Genomic DNA, 18297 nt, shown 5'->3' on the forward strand with positions numbered 1-18297 from the left:
TTCACATTTTGTTTTTTCCGAATTTTTTTCACTTTTTTTTTTTTTTTAAAACAACAACCATGAATTGTTATTAATTTCATGAAGAACCTGCCAATCGCCTCTCTGCCAGTCCAATTGTTCGTACTTCAGCAGGCTATCCGGCTCATGGTTCAGGTTAACGTTTTCAGTCTTACCGGGTTCGGTAGTTCATGGAAGTAGTCACTAGGATTGAAATGACGGTCGTAATAAGGAAGAACATTTTATATGCCAGAATGAATATAACCACAAGGGTGATTCATGTGAAAATGATACATCCACTTTCAGGTGTAATCAGATAACCTGGAGGTAATTTGAGATGAACAGTGCACATAAAATGTCTTATTTGGACCCAGGTAGAAAAACGCAGCAATGAACTTGAAATAATCTGAAAAAGCAAAGCCCGTCCGTGTCCGTTTGTATTCAGATGCCTCTTCTTCTTACATATGCTCAAAATAACAAAAACAATTTTAAAAATTCAAATGAAAATTTATGATTTTATGCAACCTTAACTTTTGACCTTTTGAAATAAAAAAACAATCAACACTTACCTTTTGATTAGTGAACCAATTCAGTGACCAGATATGCAAATTCCTAAAATTTCAGGTCAATCAGATGAAAATTGACGATTCTGTGTGATGCTGACCTTTGACCGTTTGACAAAATTATTATCAATTTGCCTTCTCTGTATTATCATAACTAGTGAGGTACCCATGCTACGCACGGGTGGGAGGCCAGAAGCAAACAGACAATGCAGAAACGGCATGCGCTAAAGCATGAAACCAATAAATTCCACATTCCTGTAGCACCTTCAGTCGCACGTCAGACATGGACAGCAAGTTCATGAAGGACTTCCATGAAAAACGTACCCGTTTGCAAACAAACAGGTACGTGTGTTCCATACCCAGTCAATGGCGAATCTGCATTTGGCGATCCACAAATTCACGTTTATAAAGTATAAACCGTCATGGCATTTCGTCATTCACTTGAACTCGATATCTCTTTTTTTATTCCAAAACAACAAAATTCCAATCACAAATTAAATAACATTGATATAAAAAATAAACATTTAACAACATTCGTGACGTAAACAAATATTTAAATCCTGATGTGAAGTTCCGTACGGTTGGGTGAATACAATTACGAATTCAAAATCGTAATTGTATTCACTCAATTCCAATCATCAATTGATACTTTAACAAAACGATTAACACGATTAACGTGTAACGATTTAACATTACGAATGAATGACGGTTGTATTGGGATATTATCAAACCCGCTCATGGCCGTAATCTGTCCACTTCCGCATTCGCGGCAGGTTCATAATTCTCATCAAAATCTAAACAGTTTTTGTAGAATTTCAAGAAAAGCCACATCATTGTTCATATCGGTAAATATTATTCCATCGTGTTTGGGAAAATTGAAAAAATTGGAAAATTGGAAAAACAATATAGCCTATTTTACTCCAGGGGATCTCAGGATTACCTCCCCAAAATTTTGTTGCGATCGTTTCAGCCGTTTTTGCGGTACCTCGGAACGGACGGACAGACAGACAGACAGACAGACGGATATTTGGTGAATTATAGTAAGATAAAGCATGGTGAAAATTTGATGACAATAGCTCAAATGGTAAAACATTTACGGCCTGGACAGATAGACACCCACAGATAGACAGACATACACACACACAGACAGACAACATAGACAGACACACACAGATACACAGACAGACAGATACACACACACACACACACACACACACACACAGACAGACACCTCCACACACACACAGACAGACACATGCGCACACACACACAGACAGACACATGCACACACACACACACACACAGAGACACACGTGCGCACACACACACACACACACACACACACACACACACACACACACACACAGACACATGTGCACACACACAGACAGACAAACGTGCACACACACAGGCAGACACACTTGCACACACACAGACAGACAAACGTGCGCACACACAGACAGACACACCTGCACACACACAGACAGACACACGTGCACACACACAGACAGACACACGTGCACACACAAAGACAGACAGACACACATGCACACACACAGACAGACAGACACACAGAAGTGATTTCAAAACCCGTCTCTCCTGCTGTGCCGTGGACGATCTAATTATACCATGAATGTAATCCTGCTGCTGTGTGGACTGTGTCCCGAATGACGGACGTCAGGTAGCTTGCACCTGCTGCTGTGTGGACTGTGTGTCCCGAATGACGGACGTCAGGTAGCTTGCACCTGCTGCTGTGTGGACTGTGTGTCCCGAATGACGGACCTCCGGACCTCAGGTAGCTTACACCTGTTGCTGCGTTTGTACCTTGGGGAGAAACTGCCGAAATGTAATTATCTGGGTTCTTGCCGACATCGTTGATCTTTGTTCCTTTCTCTTTCATTTGACACATCTTTCTACTTTTTCACATTTCTCTTTATATTTGTGCTAATTCTTGTTTTTCCTTTTCTTTTTGTTCATTTTCCCCTTTCATCTCATTTTTACTCTAAATTTTCTCCTCCTTTCGCTATCTGTCTATGGAGAAGTTAATTTTCCAACCATTTTTGGTAAGGCTCATTTTACTTCACCTGAATGGGTTTGGGGTTAGAAGAGTAGCAGCTGAAACCCAAATCCTATCCAATTCCACCTGATGACCCTGTTTGCTTATGTGGGTCCTTTGTGTGTTTGGTCTTTCATTTGATGAAATTAACAGGACGTTGATCGAGGTATGCGAACCTTGTGAGGCAAGAAGTTGATGTTTCAGGCGTTATCCATTATCTCTTTTCTTCCGATGATGGCCGAATGCCCGAAACATCAGCTTATTGCTTTGCGCCCCAGAGTGCTTGGCATACCTCAATCAACATCCTGTTCATTTCATCCATTATTCGACTTCTCCCTCAATGCAGATCAACACGAGCCTTCACCAGCAAGACTAGTTCTTCAATTACACCAATGATTGCACAATTATTTTATTTTTTGTTTCTCTATGAGCCTTGACGTTGTGTAAAAACAAAAGTTTTGGGTTGGTGATGAGTGTATATTAGTTGTGATTGAATGTTGGGATTGCGATGACACCTGTTGATTGATCGTTGTGATTGGGTGTTGGGGTGCTGATGACACCTGCTGATTACCTCTGCCATCAAAGGTAGATGGAGGTTATATTTTCACCCTTGTTGGACTATGAGCAGGATATCTCAATAGGTTATGGACACATATGGATGAACCTTGGTGGACAGGTTTGGTGTGTAACAAGGAAGAATCGATTCGATTTTGGTGAATATCTGGAGCCGGATCCGATAATTATATATTTAAGAGATTCTTCACCATTGAGATATAGGCCCCAAAACAATATATAGCAGGATATCTTAAAATGTTGTGGACGGGTTATGACAAAACTTGGTGGATGAGTGGGTAGGTGATGAGAACAAGCCCATTAGGTTTTGGTTCAGGTCCGAATGCGGATACAAAACGTAAACAGTTCAGCCTGGCGGAGATCGGTGTGGGCCCTATGGAGTGCTGTTCTAGTTTTTCCACGCGTTTCTGCATGTCCGCAGTCAGCTCAAGACAACACACAATATTTCACGTTAATTTTTCCTCCAAATCTCACTTACCTAAACCCTGCACCTCATCCATACCTTACATCCTCATACCATCTGTCTACAGGACTTTGTGTCCTTTTCAACTGAGAAGGCAGATAAAGTTCTGTCCAGCCTCAACCCTGTTTTGGCAATGGACCAGAGGTCTTCACTGACCATTCTGTCACAGTACATTCTCCTTTTGTTGCCTCCTGGAAGTCAGCAATCACCACTACTGTCCACAACATGGGTGCAAAAACAGATCCAAACTAGAGCGGCACTCAGTACAAAGCATACCTCTGCCAGGTGAACAGTTTACGTTTTGTATCCCAGAGTAGACCAGAAAATCACAATGCAGAATCACATTAAACGAAATCATCCGTCCACAACTTTTTGAGATATCCTGCTATTTATCGTTTTTGGCCCTATCTCCCAAAGGTAAAGAATTACTTAAAAAATTATACTCCCGGATCCGGATCCAGATGTTCACCAAAATTGAATTGATTCTTCCTTGTCACACACACAACCGGCCCAAGAAGTTTCGTCCAAATCCATCCTTAACTTTTTGAGATATCCTGCTATATATTGGTTTTAGCACTATCTCTCAATGGTGAAGAATCACTTAAAGAACTAGAACGGTACTCAGTCGAGAGCATACCTCCGCTTGGTTGGCCACATCACTCAATGGTGAAAAATCACTTTAAAAATTCTACGAGCTGGATCTGGATCCAGATCTTCACCAAAATTGAATCGATTCTTCCTGGTCACACACCCAACCTGCCCACCAAGTTTCAACCAAATCCGTCCATAACATTTTGAGATATCCTGCTGTGTATCGTTTTGGCCCGATCTCCCAATGGTGAAGAATAACTTACATAATTAAATAATTCTCATATCCGAATCCATATCCGAATCTTCAGCAAAATCGAATCGAATGGTCCTTGTCAGACACCCAACCTCTCCACCGAGTTTCGTCCAAATCCGTCTACAACGTTTTGAGATATTTTGTTCACAAACAAACGGACAACAAACAGACAGACAGGGGTGAAAACATAACCTCCACCCACCTTTGGTGGCGTAGGTAACAACTACAGATCAGTAAATTACCTCTAATTTATATAAGCAAAGTCACAGAGTTACTACAAACATCGACTATCCTCTTTTCAAACTCTCTGATATCAAATTATCAGTTTGTATTCATTCCGAGTCACAACTCCCTTGGGTGTTGGGGTGGTGACATGCTGCTGCTCCTCACTCACCACAATAATGCACAAAAAGAATACACAAAGGTGTGTACAAAAAATAATAAATATACACAGGTATTAACAAAAGTATTGTTTTCACATGAACCAGCCTCATGATTACATGAATTCGGGCATATCAAATGTTCACCCTTGTTCCAAGCATGAAATTGTTTTCTCACTACAATCCCAGTGGCTGCTTCAGTGAAATACAGAACCAAATAAGAGAGTCAGATTCGGTTTGGGCCCACTGAGAGCTCAATTAGGTTGGTACTCAGTGTGACTCCGTAAAGCTTGATTAATATGCACTAAAGACTCTTCCACTCTTCTCTCTCATTGGTACTCGTTTTATTTTTATTCTGTGTCACCAATCATATACTAGTTCTGCGTTTTCTTTCTTGTGTTTGTGTGTGTCCTTTTACTTTTATAAACCACCTACAGGCAGAGTCTCCTGCCACCTGTGATGGAATACCAAACATTGTGAACTGTTCCACAAACTACCTGCTGGTGAACCAGGCCAAATGTAGAGTGGGGTTTCAATCGGGAGGAGGTTATAATAAAAGAGCAGGTGCGCAGTGGCTGATATGGCTTGACACCAGCTGACAGGATGAATCTGTAGCATAAATGATTGGCAGGTGTCGTTATGTCCTTATGTTATGCACAACACCATTTCGGCCATGAGTAGGGGTCGTACCCCGGCACAGAGCAGTCTGCGTTAATGGACTTCCTGACATGACAGTATGAATATCATTGGAATAACCGAAACTTTAGTAACACAAATACCAAGTCGCATTCACCTTACAACTCCCCTGCCTTAACCAACCTCACACGCAACCACCTTCAATTATTAACAAACCACATCTCACACAAAAACTCCAGCTCATGAGGAGAAAAAGAGCCAGGACCTTCTGCCTGTATGGATGGTTGGCAGCAAAATGCAGCGAACAGGAAAACCCATTGCGAGGAGCAAAAAAAAAAACCTCAGTATATACATACATGTACATACACACATGTATATAAATATATACATATAAATTTACATATATACAGACTTGGCATTTAATATGGAATATATATTTTTTCTTGACTTGGGTTTACTTTCTGAACTCAGTATATCAATCTGGTGAGTTTCTTTTACCCTTCGGTGATGTCTTTGTTGAAAGAACCATGTCACTGATTGTCTTTCGCAGCAAGAAGTCAATAACAGGATTATATCACAGGTGGCATGACAAAATGTAAGGACAGGTACATTTGACGATTGGCTTCATAATCGGGTATATAAGGGTTGTTGCGTTCTGTATTAGAGGAAAACAACTGCTGCACGTCTACAAAAGTCATTGCCGCTTCCTCTGGAGATGGTCTGTCAACTTGACAATGCTGTTTGTCATGGAGTGGTGGCTTTACGAAATTCTGGCATTAAAAACAGCGTGCTATTGCTTGGCAGTATGGCATCACTCAAGGTCAGGTGTCAAAGATCCTGAAACGAAATGCTCAGAGGGGTGTCCCTACTCCAATACCGAGGCCAGGACGTCCACGCAGAACCACAAGGAGAGATGATCGCCAAGTGCACCGGTTAGTCTGCAATGGCCGTACGAAGTCAGCTAATTGGCTTAGGGCTGAGTGGCAGCAACTGACAAATGTGCCTGTATCCAGAAGGCTAGTCAACCAACGACTGGTTCAAGCAGGCTATCGTGCCAGGTGTCCCCTGAGAAAGCCACGCCTGACCAGACAACACAGCCAGCGCCGATTGCAGTGGGCCAGAGAGCACTGTCAATGGCAGCCAGGACACTGGAATCACTTGACCTTCAGTGACGAGTCTAGATTTCTGGTCTATCGTCAAGATGGCCGCGTCCGAGTGCGCAGACAAGTGCATGAAGCCCACAACGAAGATTGTATAGTGCCAAGAGTCCAAGCTGGAGGTGGTGGGGTGACCGTTTGGGCTGCTTTTCATGCCGGGGGCAAAACTGACCTGGTTGTTCTGAATGGAAACCTGAACCAGTTCAAATACAGGGTCATTCTGGAAGAAACATTGCTTCCATTTGCTCGTGCAGCCTTTCGAGGAAACTTTGTCTTCCAAGATGACAATGCACGGCCTCATTGTGCTTGCATGATCCAACACTTTCTTGCTGACCGTGGTGTCGAGCATATGGAATGGCCTGCCATGTCCACGGATATGAATCCGATAGAGAACTTGTGGGCAGAATTAACGCGTCAAATCGACAACTTGGACCAGCAGCCGATCTCTGTGCGTGAATTGCAGCAGACTATTGTCACTGCATGGCACGCGATTCCTGTCCAAACCTTGGCAAATCTCGTGAACAGCATGCCTCGACGTGTACATGCTCTCCTGAATGCTCGTGGGGGTTACACGAAGTACTGAACTGTAATTTTACTGTCCGTAATCCCAGTCATAATTTAGCTTTTGTTTTTGTTAAAAAAAATTGGCTAATGTGCAAAATAAAGAGATACTTCTGGAAAACGTACAGAAGTTTAACACAGTACTGTCCGTGAATTGAGTTCGATATCAGTTTACATCACTTTCAAGGATGAATTTATTTGCTTCGAAATGTCAAATGTGGTTTTTGTTTCTTTTCGAGGTCACATTAACAAACTCTAGAATAATTTCAACATAATTCCAATGAACTTTTGGTTCTAAGTCATCTTGAAAAGTAAGATCACCCCCACAAAAAAAATATTCCATATTAAATGCCAAGTCTGTATATATATATATATATATATATATATATATATATATATACACAAAGAATTACGTTAAGCACCCCCCCCCGTTTTTTTACAACCTCGCACATTACAAGTTTGTTGTCGTCAAAACAGTGTAATATACCCATGATATTGCTATATTTTCTGGAGAAGTGATATTATGGTCACATAAAAACATAACAATCATGCCGTTTTCAATATTTTATTCTGAATAATTTAAGGTGAAATTTTTTGGGAATTTTAGGCATATTTTCACCTCAATTTAAGTATGGAGCTATAGGTCCATCACGGACAGTGTGGATGACGTTTATGTTTTCTAACGTACAGTCATTGTTCTGAGAAGACCTCTAGCGATCTTTGCATCAATAACGTGTGTAGGACCCACGTGATCGGATCACTGACTCAACCCTACGTCTCATAGACCCTGTAAGCCGTCGTATGCGTTGCTGTGGCAGGTTGAACCCCCTCGAGCACGTTTGGGACATGTTGGGACGACAAATTGCGAAGATGGTCCCTCCAATAGCCAATCTGGATGAATTGGAACGTGCATTACATCGGGAATGGAACAACCTGCCACAGCAACGCATACGACGGCTTACAGGGTCTATGAGACGTAGGGTTGAGTCAGTGATCCGATCACGTGGGTCCTACACACGTTATTGACGCAAAGATCGCTAGAGGTCTTCTCAGAACAATGACTGTACGTTAGAAAACATAAACGTCATCCACACGGTCCGTGATGGACCTATAGCTCCATACTTAAATTGAGGTGAAAATATGCCTAAAATTCCCAAAAAATTTCACCTTAAATTATTCAGAATAAAATATTGAAAACGGCATGATTGTTATGTTTTTATGTGACCATAATATCACTTCTCCAGAAAATATAGCAATATCATGGGTATATTACACTGTTTTGACGACAACAAACTTGTAATGTGCGAGGTTGTAAAAAAACGGGGGGGGTGCTTAACTTAATTCTTTGTGTATATATATACACACATATACATATACATATACAGTCACGTGAAAAAGTAAGTACATCCCATGTAAAGTTTTGACTTTTTCAACATATTTCAACATAGAGCTATTTGATCTTCATTTCAACAATATTGATAGATAAAGGTGATATAATATAACAAATATTATGAAACATTTACATTTTGTAGTCCATTGTATAATTTGAATAAACATAAATGAAAATTTCGCATGTGCAAAAAGTAAGTACACCCCTACATTTATCACTACTTCAAATACCTAAAATTAGAATCAGGTGCACCAGCTCAGGTGCAAATGATTAGAACATCGTTAGAGAGGATCTTGGAGGAACCTGTCTTATTTAAACCTCAGACATTTAGTTTGGTTTGCTCTTTGTTGTTGAAGTGTGTGGCGTCACCATGCCTAGATCAAAAGAGCTCTCTGAGGCCTTCAGAAAGAAGGTTATAGATGCCTACAAGTCTGGGAAGGGATTTAAAAAGATCTCCAAACAATTTGAAATCAATCATTCGACTGTCCGGAAGATCATCTACAATTGGAGAAGATTCCAAACAACTGTCAACTTGGTCAGGCCAGGCCGCCCCAGCAAGTTCAGCCCGAGAGCAGACCGACTGCAAGATGCTGAAATAAGTCTCTAAGAACCCCACAATGTCATCACGGGACCTACAGGTAGCTCTTGCCACTGTTGATGTCAAAGTGCACGAGTCTACCATTAGAAAGAGGCTGCACAAATTTGATCTACATGGGAGGTGTGAAATGAATGAATGAATGAATGAATGATCGTTTTAAGGCCATTTTCCCCACTAGAGCGGGGGTTCGCCTTCTACATGAAGGTGTGCCAGGAGGAAACCTTTGCTGTCCAGAAAGAACATCAGGGCAAGACTAAAGTTTGCCAATGAACACTTAGGCAAAGACCAGCACTTCTGGAACAATGTGCTCTGGACCATCATAGAATCCACTATGAATTCTTCATTGTACCAGAGGGTGCTTGAGGATAATGTGAGGACATCTGTCGGAAAGTTGAAGCTCAACCGAAGATGGACCTTGCAACGTGACAATGACACTAAACATACCAGTAAATCAACCAAGGAATGGCTGAAAAGAAAGAAATGGAGGGTTCTGGAATGGTCAAGTCAAAGCCCGGATCTAAATCCCATCGAGATGTTGTGGGGGGATTTGAAACGAGCTGTACATGCAAGAAACCCCTCAAACATCGCACAGCTGAAAGAATTCTGCATGGAGGAGTGGGCAAAAATTTCTCCCAGTCGATGTCAGAGACTGGTAGACAGTTATAAGAATCGCCTACTTGAGGTTGTTTCTGCCAAAGGGGGCAATACCACCTATTAGAGCCAAGGGTGTACTTACTTTTTCCACATGCGAAATTTGCATTCATGTTTATTTAAATTATACAATGGACTACAAAATGTAAATGTTTCATGATATTTGTTATATTATATCACCTTTATCTTTCAATATTGTTGAAATGAAGATCAAATAGCTGTATGTTGAAATATGTTGAAAAAGTCAAAACTTTACATTGGGTGTACTTACTTTTTCACGTGACTGTACATCTACATATACACATACATATACATATACATTATACATATACTCATACACATTCACATACATATACATATACACATAATCGCCCGATGGCCTAATATCTGAAAAGGGAATTTATCAATGATCCTGTGGATGCCAACTTTTCAAAGGAAACCTTAATCTTCCGATGCTTGTAAAACGATGAATTATTAAGCTACAAAACAGTTTCGGTTATGGTTGTTTTTGGATGTCCTGATAACACAGAATGAGCAGTTTATCTCTCCGTAGATTGCGCGCATACTCTGAAGCATGTCGGTGACAAACACTTTTGTTTAGGTTGTATGTATCAAATGCTCCTATCTCCAAAGCTCGACATCAGCGTTCTCTTGGAACATTTAGCAAGCCTAAACATATTCGTTCAGCATTTGAAAGCAATATTTATTTCCTAGACATGTCCAACTGTATTTGCGATACTTATCAACGTAATGGCATTTGATTCTCCAGCTAGAAGCACTTACAAATCACACGGCGTTTCTAGAATCTCAATGCAGGCCTCGATGCATGTCTTCTTGGATACCTCTGTTCCTACATTTCTCTTTTTCTAAAATACCACTCCTCATTTCTATTTCTAACCTGTTATATGTAAGGACCTTGAGACAGGATGCGCCACCAAAACTTTTCCTACTATGAAGGGCATGTCCATTTCACAAAACATCAGTGCAATCAACTGTCAAAACCTCTGCACAGGTACACTTCATATTCCCAGTGGAGTCATTGGATGAACCTATGAGATTCAATTCCCACTTTCCTCCCTGTATATCTTTCCAAGCACTGAGGAGGTCAGACACACGATTATAGCCAAGCATGGACAATCTCAAGGCTACAAGTCAATCTCCAGAGATGTTAATGGTCCTGTGTCCACTGTACGAATGTTATCAGGAAGTTTAAGGCCCATGGCACTGTAGCCAACATCCCTGGCCGTGGCCGCAAGAGAAAACTTGATTGAAGCTTGCAGCGAAGCATTGTTCGAATGGTGGAGAAAGCACCTCAATCAACTGCCAAACAGATTCAGGCTAACCTTCAGACACAAGGTACGACAGTTTCAACTCACACCATCCGTCAACAACTCAATGAAAGGGGGTTCTGTGGTAGGAGACCCAGGACGACCCCACTGCTGAGAGAGAGACATAAGAAAGCCTGACTAGAGTTTGCCAAAACACACCTGAACAAGCCAAAAACCCTTCTTGGAGAATGTAGTGTGGACAGATGAGACCAAATTAGAGCTTTTTGGTAAAGCACATCCTCTCTATGTTTACAGAAAACAAAACAAGAATGACACTCAGTAGAGAGCATACCTCCGCCAGGTGAACAGTTTACGTTTTGTATCCTAGAGTAGACCAGAAAATCACATTTCATCAAAATCAACCGTCCATAACGTTTTGAGATATCCTGCTATTTATCGTTTTGGCCCTATCTCCCAATGGTGAAGATTCACTTAAAAATTCTACTAGCTGGATCCGGATCCACATCTTCACAGAAATCGAATCGAATCGTCCTTATCAGAAACCCAACCTGTCCACTAAGTTTCGTCCAAATCCATCCACAACTTTTTGAGATATCCTGCTATGTATCGTTGTTGGTCCAATCTCCCAATGGAGAGAAATCACTTCAAAAGTTCTACTAGCCGGATTTGAATCTGGATCTTCACCAAAATCTAATCATTTCGTCCTTGTCACATACGCTACCTCTCTGCCAAATTTCGTCTGAATCCGTCCACAACTTTTTGAGATATCTTGTTCACAGACAAACAAACAAACAGACAGACAGACAGACAGACAGACAGACAGACAGGGATGAAAACATAACCTCCATCGACCTTTGACCTTTGAAAAGAACACCTTCCCTACAGTCAAACATGGAGGTGGTTCAGTGATGTGTTGGGGGTTGTTGTGCTGCCTCTCACACTGGGTGCCCTCAATGTGTGCATGGCATCATGAAATCAGGAGATTACCAAGGCATTGAATGAAAAAATGAATGATCGTTTTAAGGCCATTTTTTCCCCGCTAGAGCAGGGGTTAGCCTTGCGGGCCCCATGACAATCATGGTGCCCTATTTGAGGCAATGTTTTTATGGCCGGTTCTGGAGCGCAATGTTCAACCCAGTGTCAGAAAGCTGGGTTTCCATCGAAGGTCATGGGTCTTGCAGCAGGCCAATGACCCCAAACACACTTTAAAGAGCACCCAGGAATGGTTCAAGACCGTTGAAGGTCATTGGTCTTGCAGCAGGACAATGACCCCCAAACACACTTCAAAAAGCACCCAGGAATGGTTCAAGACGCTGGACTGTTCTGAAGTGGCCAGCAATGAGTCCAGATCTAAATCTCAATTAACACTTGTGGGGAGATATGAAAACAGTAGTTGGGAGAAGGCAGCCTTCAAATCTGGGAGAACTGGAGCAGGTTGCACGAGAAGAGTGGGTCAAACTGCCAGCAGCGACGTGTAGGAAGCTAATTCATGGCTATGGGAAGTGCTTGACTGCAGTTATTTTGTCCAAAGGTTGTGCTCCCAAATATTAAGTCTCGGGTGTTAATAATTTTGTCTGTGCCATTTCTTTTTAGTTTCTGATTTAAAAGGATTTATTAAGTTCTGAATCAAAAACAAAGGTTCTGTATTATCAACAGTGAAATAAAGAATTGTGGAGATCAAATACTTTGTCAATTTCAACTTATTTTTCGAGAAAATTGTGAATTATTTGAAATTGCCAATATTTTTGGCCACAACTGTATGTCCACAACCGGAGATACAACAACAATTGCGAGCTTAGATTTTTGTGCAATTTAATTATGAAGGGTTGTTGATGGAAGTTCTTATGTACAGATTCCATGGATTTGGAAGAACATTGACAACTCTTGAGCCCACATAATAAGTCAATGAGTAAAACTAATAACCATCATGACAATGGGAACTCCCTTGTATACAAGATCGAGGCTCGTGAAAGAGCGAACATTAATCACACAGAAAGACAAACAGACACATAAAACAAATAACATCGGGAGCGGTAGACAAGATGGGGAGAGAGGGGGAAGGACACAAACACAACATTTGAGAGCAGGGACCGAGAGACATGGAGACATCGAGAGATGTGTGGGAGGGAGAGGGCTTTGGGGGGGAGGCATGTGAAGGGGGGGAGGCATGTGAAGGGGGGGAGGCATGTGAAGGGGGGGGGGGGGTGGGAGAGGTATAAACATATGGACACTGCCAGGATTTCCAGGAAATAAGTTGGAATTTCAAACAAGGTGGATCTGGGGTGAATTAGTGGGGGTAGAAAAGATCAAGGTTATGGATGGGGGAAGATAAGAGATGGTGGTGAACAGCTGTTTTAAAGACCTGGAGGGAGGAGAGGGATTGAAGGGAGTGTGGGAGTTTGTTCCACAGGCGGGAGAAAAGAGGAATGAAAGAGTGAAGATGAGCAGAGAGCCGAGATTTCGGCAGTTTAACCATCAGAGGGTTGCTGGCAGACCTTGTGCGACCTGTAGGAATATTTGGGGGACAGAGCACAGAGAGAGCTGGGGGAGCAAGGCCGGAGAGGAGTCGGTAGAAGACAGAAAGACCACCTACCTGCCTGCGGTGAGTGAGTGAAAGGCCCTCAGAGATAGCTTCATCGCGGGAGATTCCAATGATTTTGAAAGCTTTGGATTCAACAGCGTGAAGCCGAGCCAGGTGTGAGGCAGGAGCACCAGCCCATAGGGGAGAACAGTATTCCATTGAGCTGCGGATGAAAGCCTTGTAAGTGGTGAGGAGCTCAGGTGTGCTGAGGAAGGACTTCGCACGACGGAGGATGCCCAGTCGGCGACTGGCTTTGGAGGCCAGCTTGGAAATGTGGTTTTCCCAAGAAAGATCATGGCAGATAGTGAGACCCAAAAGCTTGAGTGACAGAACTTCTTGGAGAGGATTGTTGAGAAAGTAGATGGGAGGGTTGTCCAGTCGATCTTTTCGGAGAGACATAGTAAGAGAGTGAGATTTGGCAGGATTGAAAGACATGTTCCACTTGTTTGACCAGTCTGTGATTTTGTCCAGGTCTTCAGAGAGTGAGGAGGCTGCAGACTGCCGATCTGAGGGAAGAGGAATGGAGCGGCAGAGAGTGGAGTCATCAGCAAAGAGATAGAGAGGATTTTCCAGAGAGACAGAGAGATCATTGATAAAGACCAGAAAAAGCACAGGGCCCAGCACACTTCCTTGGGGAACTCCAGCCTGAACAGGAAGGGGAGATGAGAGAAATCCATTCAGGGCCACACGTTGACTACGACCAGAGAGGAAGTCCGCAAGCCATGCATGGAGATTTCCATGGATACCATAGGAGGAGAGTTTGGTGAGCAGAGCTGGGTGCCAGACCGTATCAAAGGCCCTTGATATGTCAAGGGAGACAGCTCTGATTTCCTGTTTGGCATTGAGGACCTCCATCCATTGTTGAGACAGCAGAAGCAGCATGTCCAGAGTAGAGTGACCTGGTCTGAAACCAAATTGATGATCAGAGATCAAGCCATTGGAGAAGAGGAAAGATTTCATATCCGAAGCAATGATGGATTCCATGACTTTGCTGATAATTGGGAGCAGGCTGATTGGTCTGTAGTTGCAAGGATCTGTTTTTGCACCTTTTTTGTGTAAAGCGGTAATGTTAGCTGATTTCCAGGATGCTGGCAGATGACCTTGAGCAAAAGATAGGGTGAAAAGAACAGAGAGAGGGTGAGATAGAGCGGCAGAGCAGGATTTTAAGACCCGTGGGCTGATGCCGTCTGGTCCAGTTGCAGAATCAGAGTCGAGGTTTGACAAAAACTCCTCCACCTTGTCAGGAGAGAAGGACACAGAGTCCAGGAGCAGTTGGGTTCGACTGGGAAAGGTGGGAACAGAGAGAGATGGGTTTGGGACTAAGGATTTCGAGGCAAACACAGAGTTGAGGCATTCGGCTTTGTCACGTGCGATGTCAACTGTGTGGCCATTTGAGGTAAGGGAGGGGATGGAGGGGGAACAAACACCAGAAACGGATTTGACCAGACGCCACCAGGATTTGGAGGAAGGAGACAGGTTTGAGAGTTCATTCTTGAGTGAGGAGAGATAGTGCTTCCTGGCACTCCTGAGGGTAGACACACACTTGTTCCGAGCTTGGTGGAAGGAACTGAGATTTCCTTCAGTTGGATTAGCCTTCCAAGAGGCAAAGGCAAGTTGTTTCAGGGCAACTGCCTCACCACAAGATTCAGTGTACCATGGACGGGAGGAAGGGTAAGACAATTGAAGGCGAGATGGGATAAATCTGTGCATGAGAGAGATCAGTTTGCTTTGGAAGAATTCCCAGGAAGAATTGATGTCAGAGGCAGTGGAGATGGGAGACCAATCCAGACGATTGATGGCTGCTTGAAGACCGTCCCAGTCGGCCTGAGTGAAATGCCAGACTCTTCGACGCTGAGGAGGCTCTCTGAGAATGGCCAGAGAGATGTCCACTTTGACAAGCACATGATCAGAAGAACCGATTGGAGCAGAAGAAGAGCAGCAGACATTAGCAGGGAAGTTTGTCATAACCAAGTCTAGAAGAGAAGATACTCCATTGGCTGAGATCCAGGTCGGGAAATTGACAGATTGTGTCAATCCCAGTGAGTCACAGAAGTCCTTTGCTGAGGTGCCATGACTAGTGAGAGAGGAACCCACACCCAACCAGGTGGCATGATGACAGTTGAAGTCACCACATATGAGGAAGAGAGAGTTGGGATGAGTGGATAGAAGTTGGTCCATGTTGTCAGACATTGAAATGTAGATGGAGTCATCACTGTTTGGGGGACGGTACAGAGCACATATGAACAAAAGGTGGGAGCGGAGAGGAAGCCGTAACCAGAGGTACTCCTGCGGGTGAGGAGGAAAGAGAGCAGTGCAAGGAGAGTGAGGAAGAGAGTTTTTGACAAAGATAGCCACCCCACCACCAGGCCGAGGCTCAGGTCTATCATACCGGAGGAGGGAGTAACCAGGAAGAGATATTAAGGAATCAGAGACATCTTGAAGGAGGAAAGTCTCTGTTAAGCAGATCAAGTCTGGATTGTCAGAAGCAACCTGTATGGAGAGATCAGTCAGGTTTGAGCGAAGGCCCCGGATGTTTGAGGTCCATACCGTTAATGAAGAGAGAGGGGGAGCATCGGGTACAGGACAGGGGAGGGGAGGAGTAGGGTAAGATGAAGGATGAGAGGGGGAGGTAGGGAGAGCAGTTGATAGTGTTTCAGATGTTGCAGAAGAGTTCCAAGAAAGGGAAGGATGAGGAGGATGAAAGGTTTGCTGGTGAAGGGATGCGGCACAGTGAGGGGTTGTTTGAGGGGGGGCAGAGGAAAGTAGAAGGTTTGGGGGGGTGGAGGTATGAGATAGAAGGGAGACGAAGTGGGGAGGAGGCAGCTTGGAGGAGGAGGGGGGAGGAGAGAGAATTGGAGAGGAATGGTATGGGGGGAGAATTGAATGGGAGGGATTGGGGGGGAGTTTTGAAGGGGAGGAGTGAGGGGGGAGTTTAGGAGGGGAGGGGCAAGGGGGGAGTTTTGGAGGGAAGGGGAAAGGGGGGAGATCAGGAGTGGAGGGGCAAGGGGGGGGATTAGGAGGGGAGGGGCAAAGGGGAAGTTTAGGAGGGGAAGGGCAAGGGGGGAGTTCAGGAGTGGAGGGGCAAGGGGGGAGTTTAAGAGTGGAGGGGCAAGGGGGAAGTTTCGGAGTGTAAAACCAAACAACAAACATAAAATGATCATTCATTACACAAAATGTTCAATTGTGACACTGAAATATATTTTCACCGATTTCTGACGATGAAAGCAGTTAAACATTGGTAACGAAGAGTTGTAATTAACAAATTATGTCATTGCACCAGAGATGAAAGTTGCCTTCAAATTCATACCTCCGCAGCAGCAGCTTTGGGTGGTTTCTGCTTTCAATGTTCTTTGTGATGAGGTCTGATAAGAGGTGCTTCAGTACGTCAGTGGCAAATTCCATCTTCCCCTGGAGGGCTGTCATGATGAGTGAAGCGACGTTTCCACGGTCACGCATTGAAAAGCTACGCTGAGCTTCAAGCGTGCGGATGAAGTTCAGCAGAAAGACTTTACTGTTGAGGAGACGTCCAAACTGCCGTAGACCTTTCTCAACGACCTCTTGCCGGTTCCCTGGAACCTGCAGCGAAACAATTCCAGGGGCACTTTTTCAAGCATTAAGAGCTTGAATTTTTGGACAAGAGTACAAAGGTTAACAAGAAAAAGAGCAATCAGAGATTGCAAACCCTCGCCAGGATGTATTTTCAGTGGTTTTAAGGCTTTTGTGTTAAAACAAATATGGCGGCCGAACCACGTGACCGATTATGTCATCATTAGTTTTTTTCTAAAGTAATTATTTATTCCTAGATTATGCTCAATAAATTTCATCTTGATCGGATGAAGTGTTGTACTTGTCGAATTATGACGTCATAATGGAGGCACCTATGACATCATCATTAACATATTTTATTCCCCATGGAGAGTTCTTTAGAATGAGCCATGTCTCAATTTTTTCTATTCAGCACTTTCGGAGATATAGAGGTGCAAAGTTTTTCGCTTTTTCCAAGATTGCGGCCGAACCACGTGACCGATGACGTCATCTTTATTTGTTTTTTCCACCAGTTTATGCCAACATGGCGCTCAAGAAATTTCATCTTCATTGGATGAAGTTTTGTACTTGACGTATTATGACGTCATAATGGAGGCACCAATGACATAATCATTAACACATTTTATTCCTCATGGAGAGTTCTTTACAATGAACCATTTCTCAATTTTTTCTACTCAGCGCTTTCCGAGATATAGAGGTGCAAAGTTTTTCGATTTTTCCAAGATGGCGGGCGAACCACGTGACCTATGACATCATAAGTATTTTAAAAATTCTACAGGTGGAGTTGCACCTATGGTGAAAATTTCCTGTCAATTGGACCAACGGTTGCAGAGAAAATCATATTTATTCTGGGCGGACAAACAAACAGACAAACAAACGGACTCAAATGCAATACCCTCTCCTCTGGCGAGCGTAATTGGAAAGCATGTGAAAATGCAAAGCCCGTCCACGTCCGTTTGTATTCAGTCATCTTCTTATTTTTCTTTTGTATGGTCAAAATAACGAAAACAGT

General features: G+C 43.2%; 1 protein-coding gene across 1 annotated transcript in view; it reads right to left on the reverse strand.

The window, feature by feature from the left end:
• Positions 1-18297, reverse strand: part of LOC137436886 (plexin-A1) — a 427871-nt gene that overhangs the window by 53021 nt on the left and 356553 nt on the right. The window contains 1 exon segment of the mRNA XM_068131094.2: positions 17047-17315. Coding sequence (XP_067987195.2) covers positions 17047-17315 — 269 coding nt within the window.

Source organism: Myxine glutinosa, chromosome 11, assembly GCF_964187855.1.
Source record: "Myxine glutinosa chromosome 11, kmMyxGlut1.1, whole genome shotgun sequence".
Taxonomy (NCBI): domain Eukaryota; kingdom Metazoa; phylum Chordata; class Myxini; order Myxiniformes; family Myxinidae; genus Myxine; species Myxine glutinosa.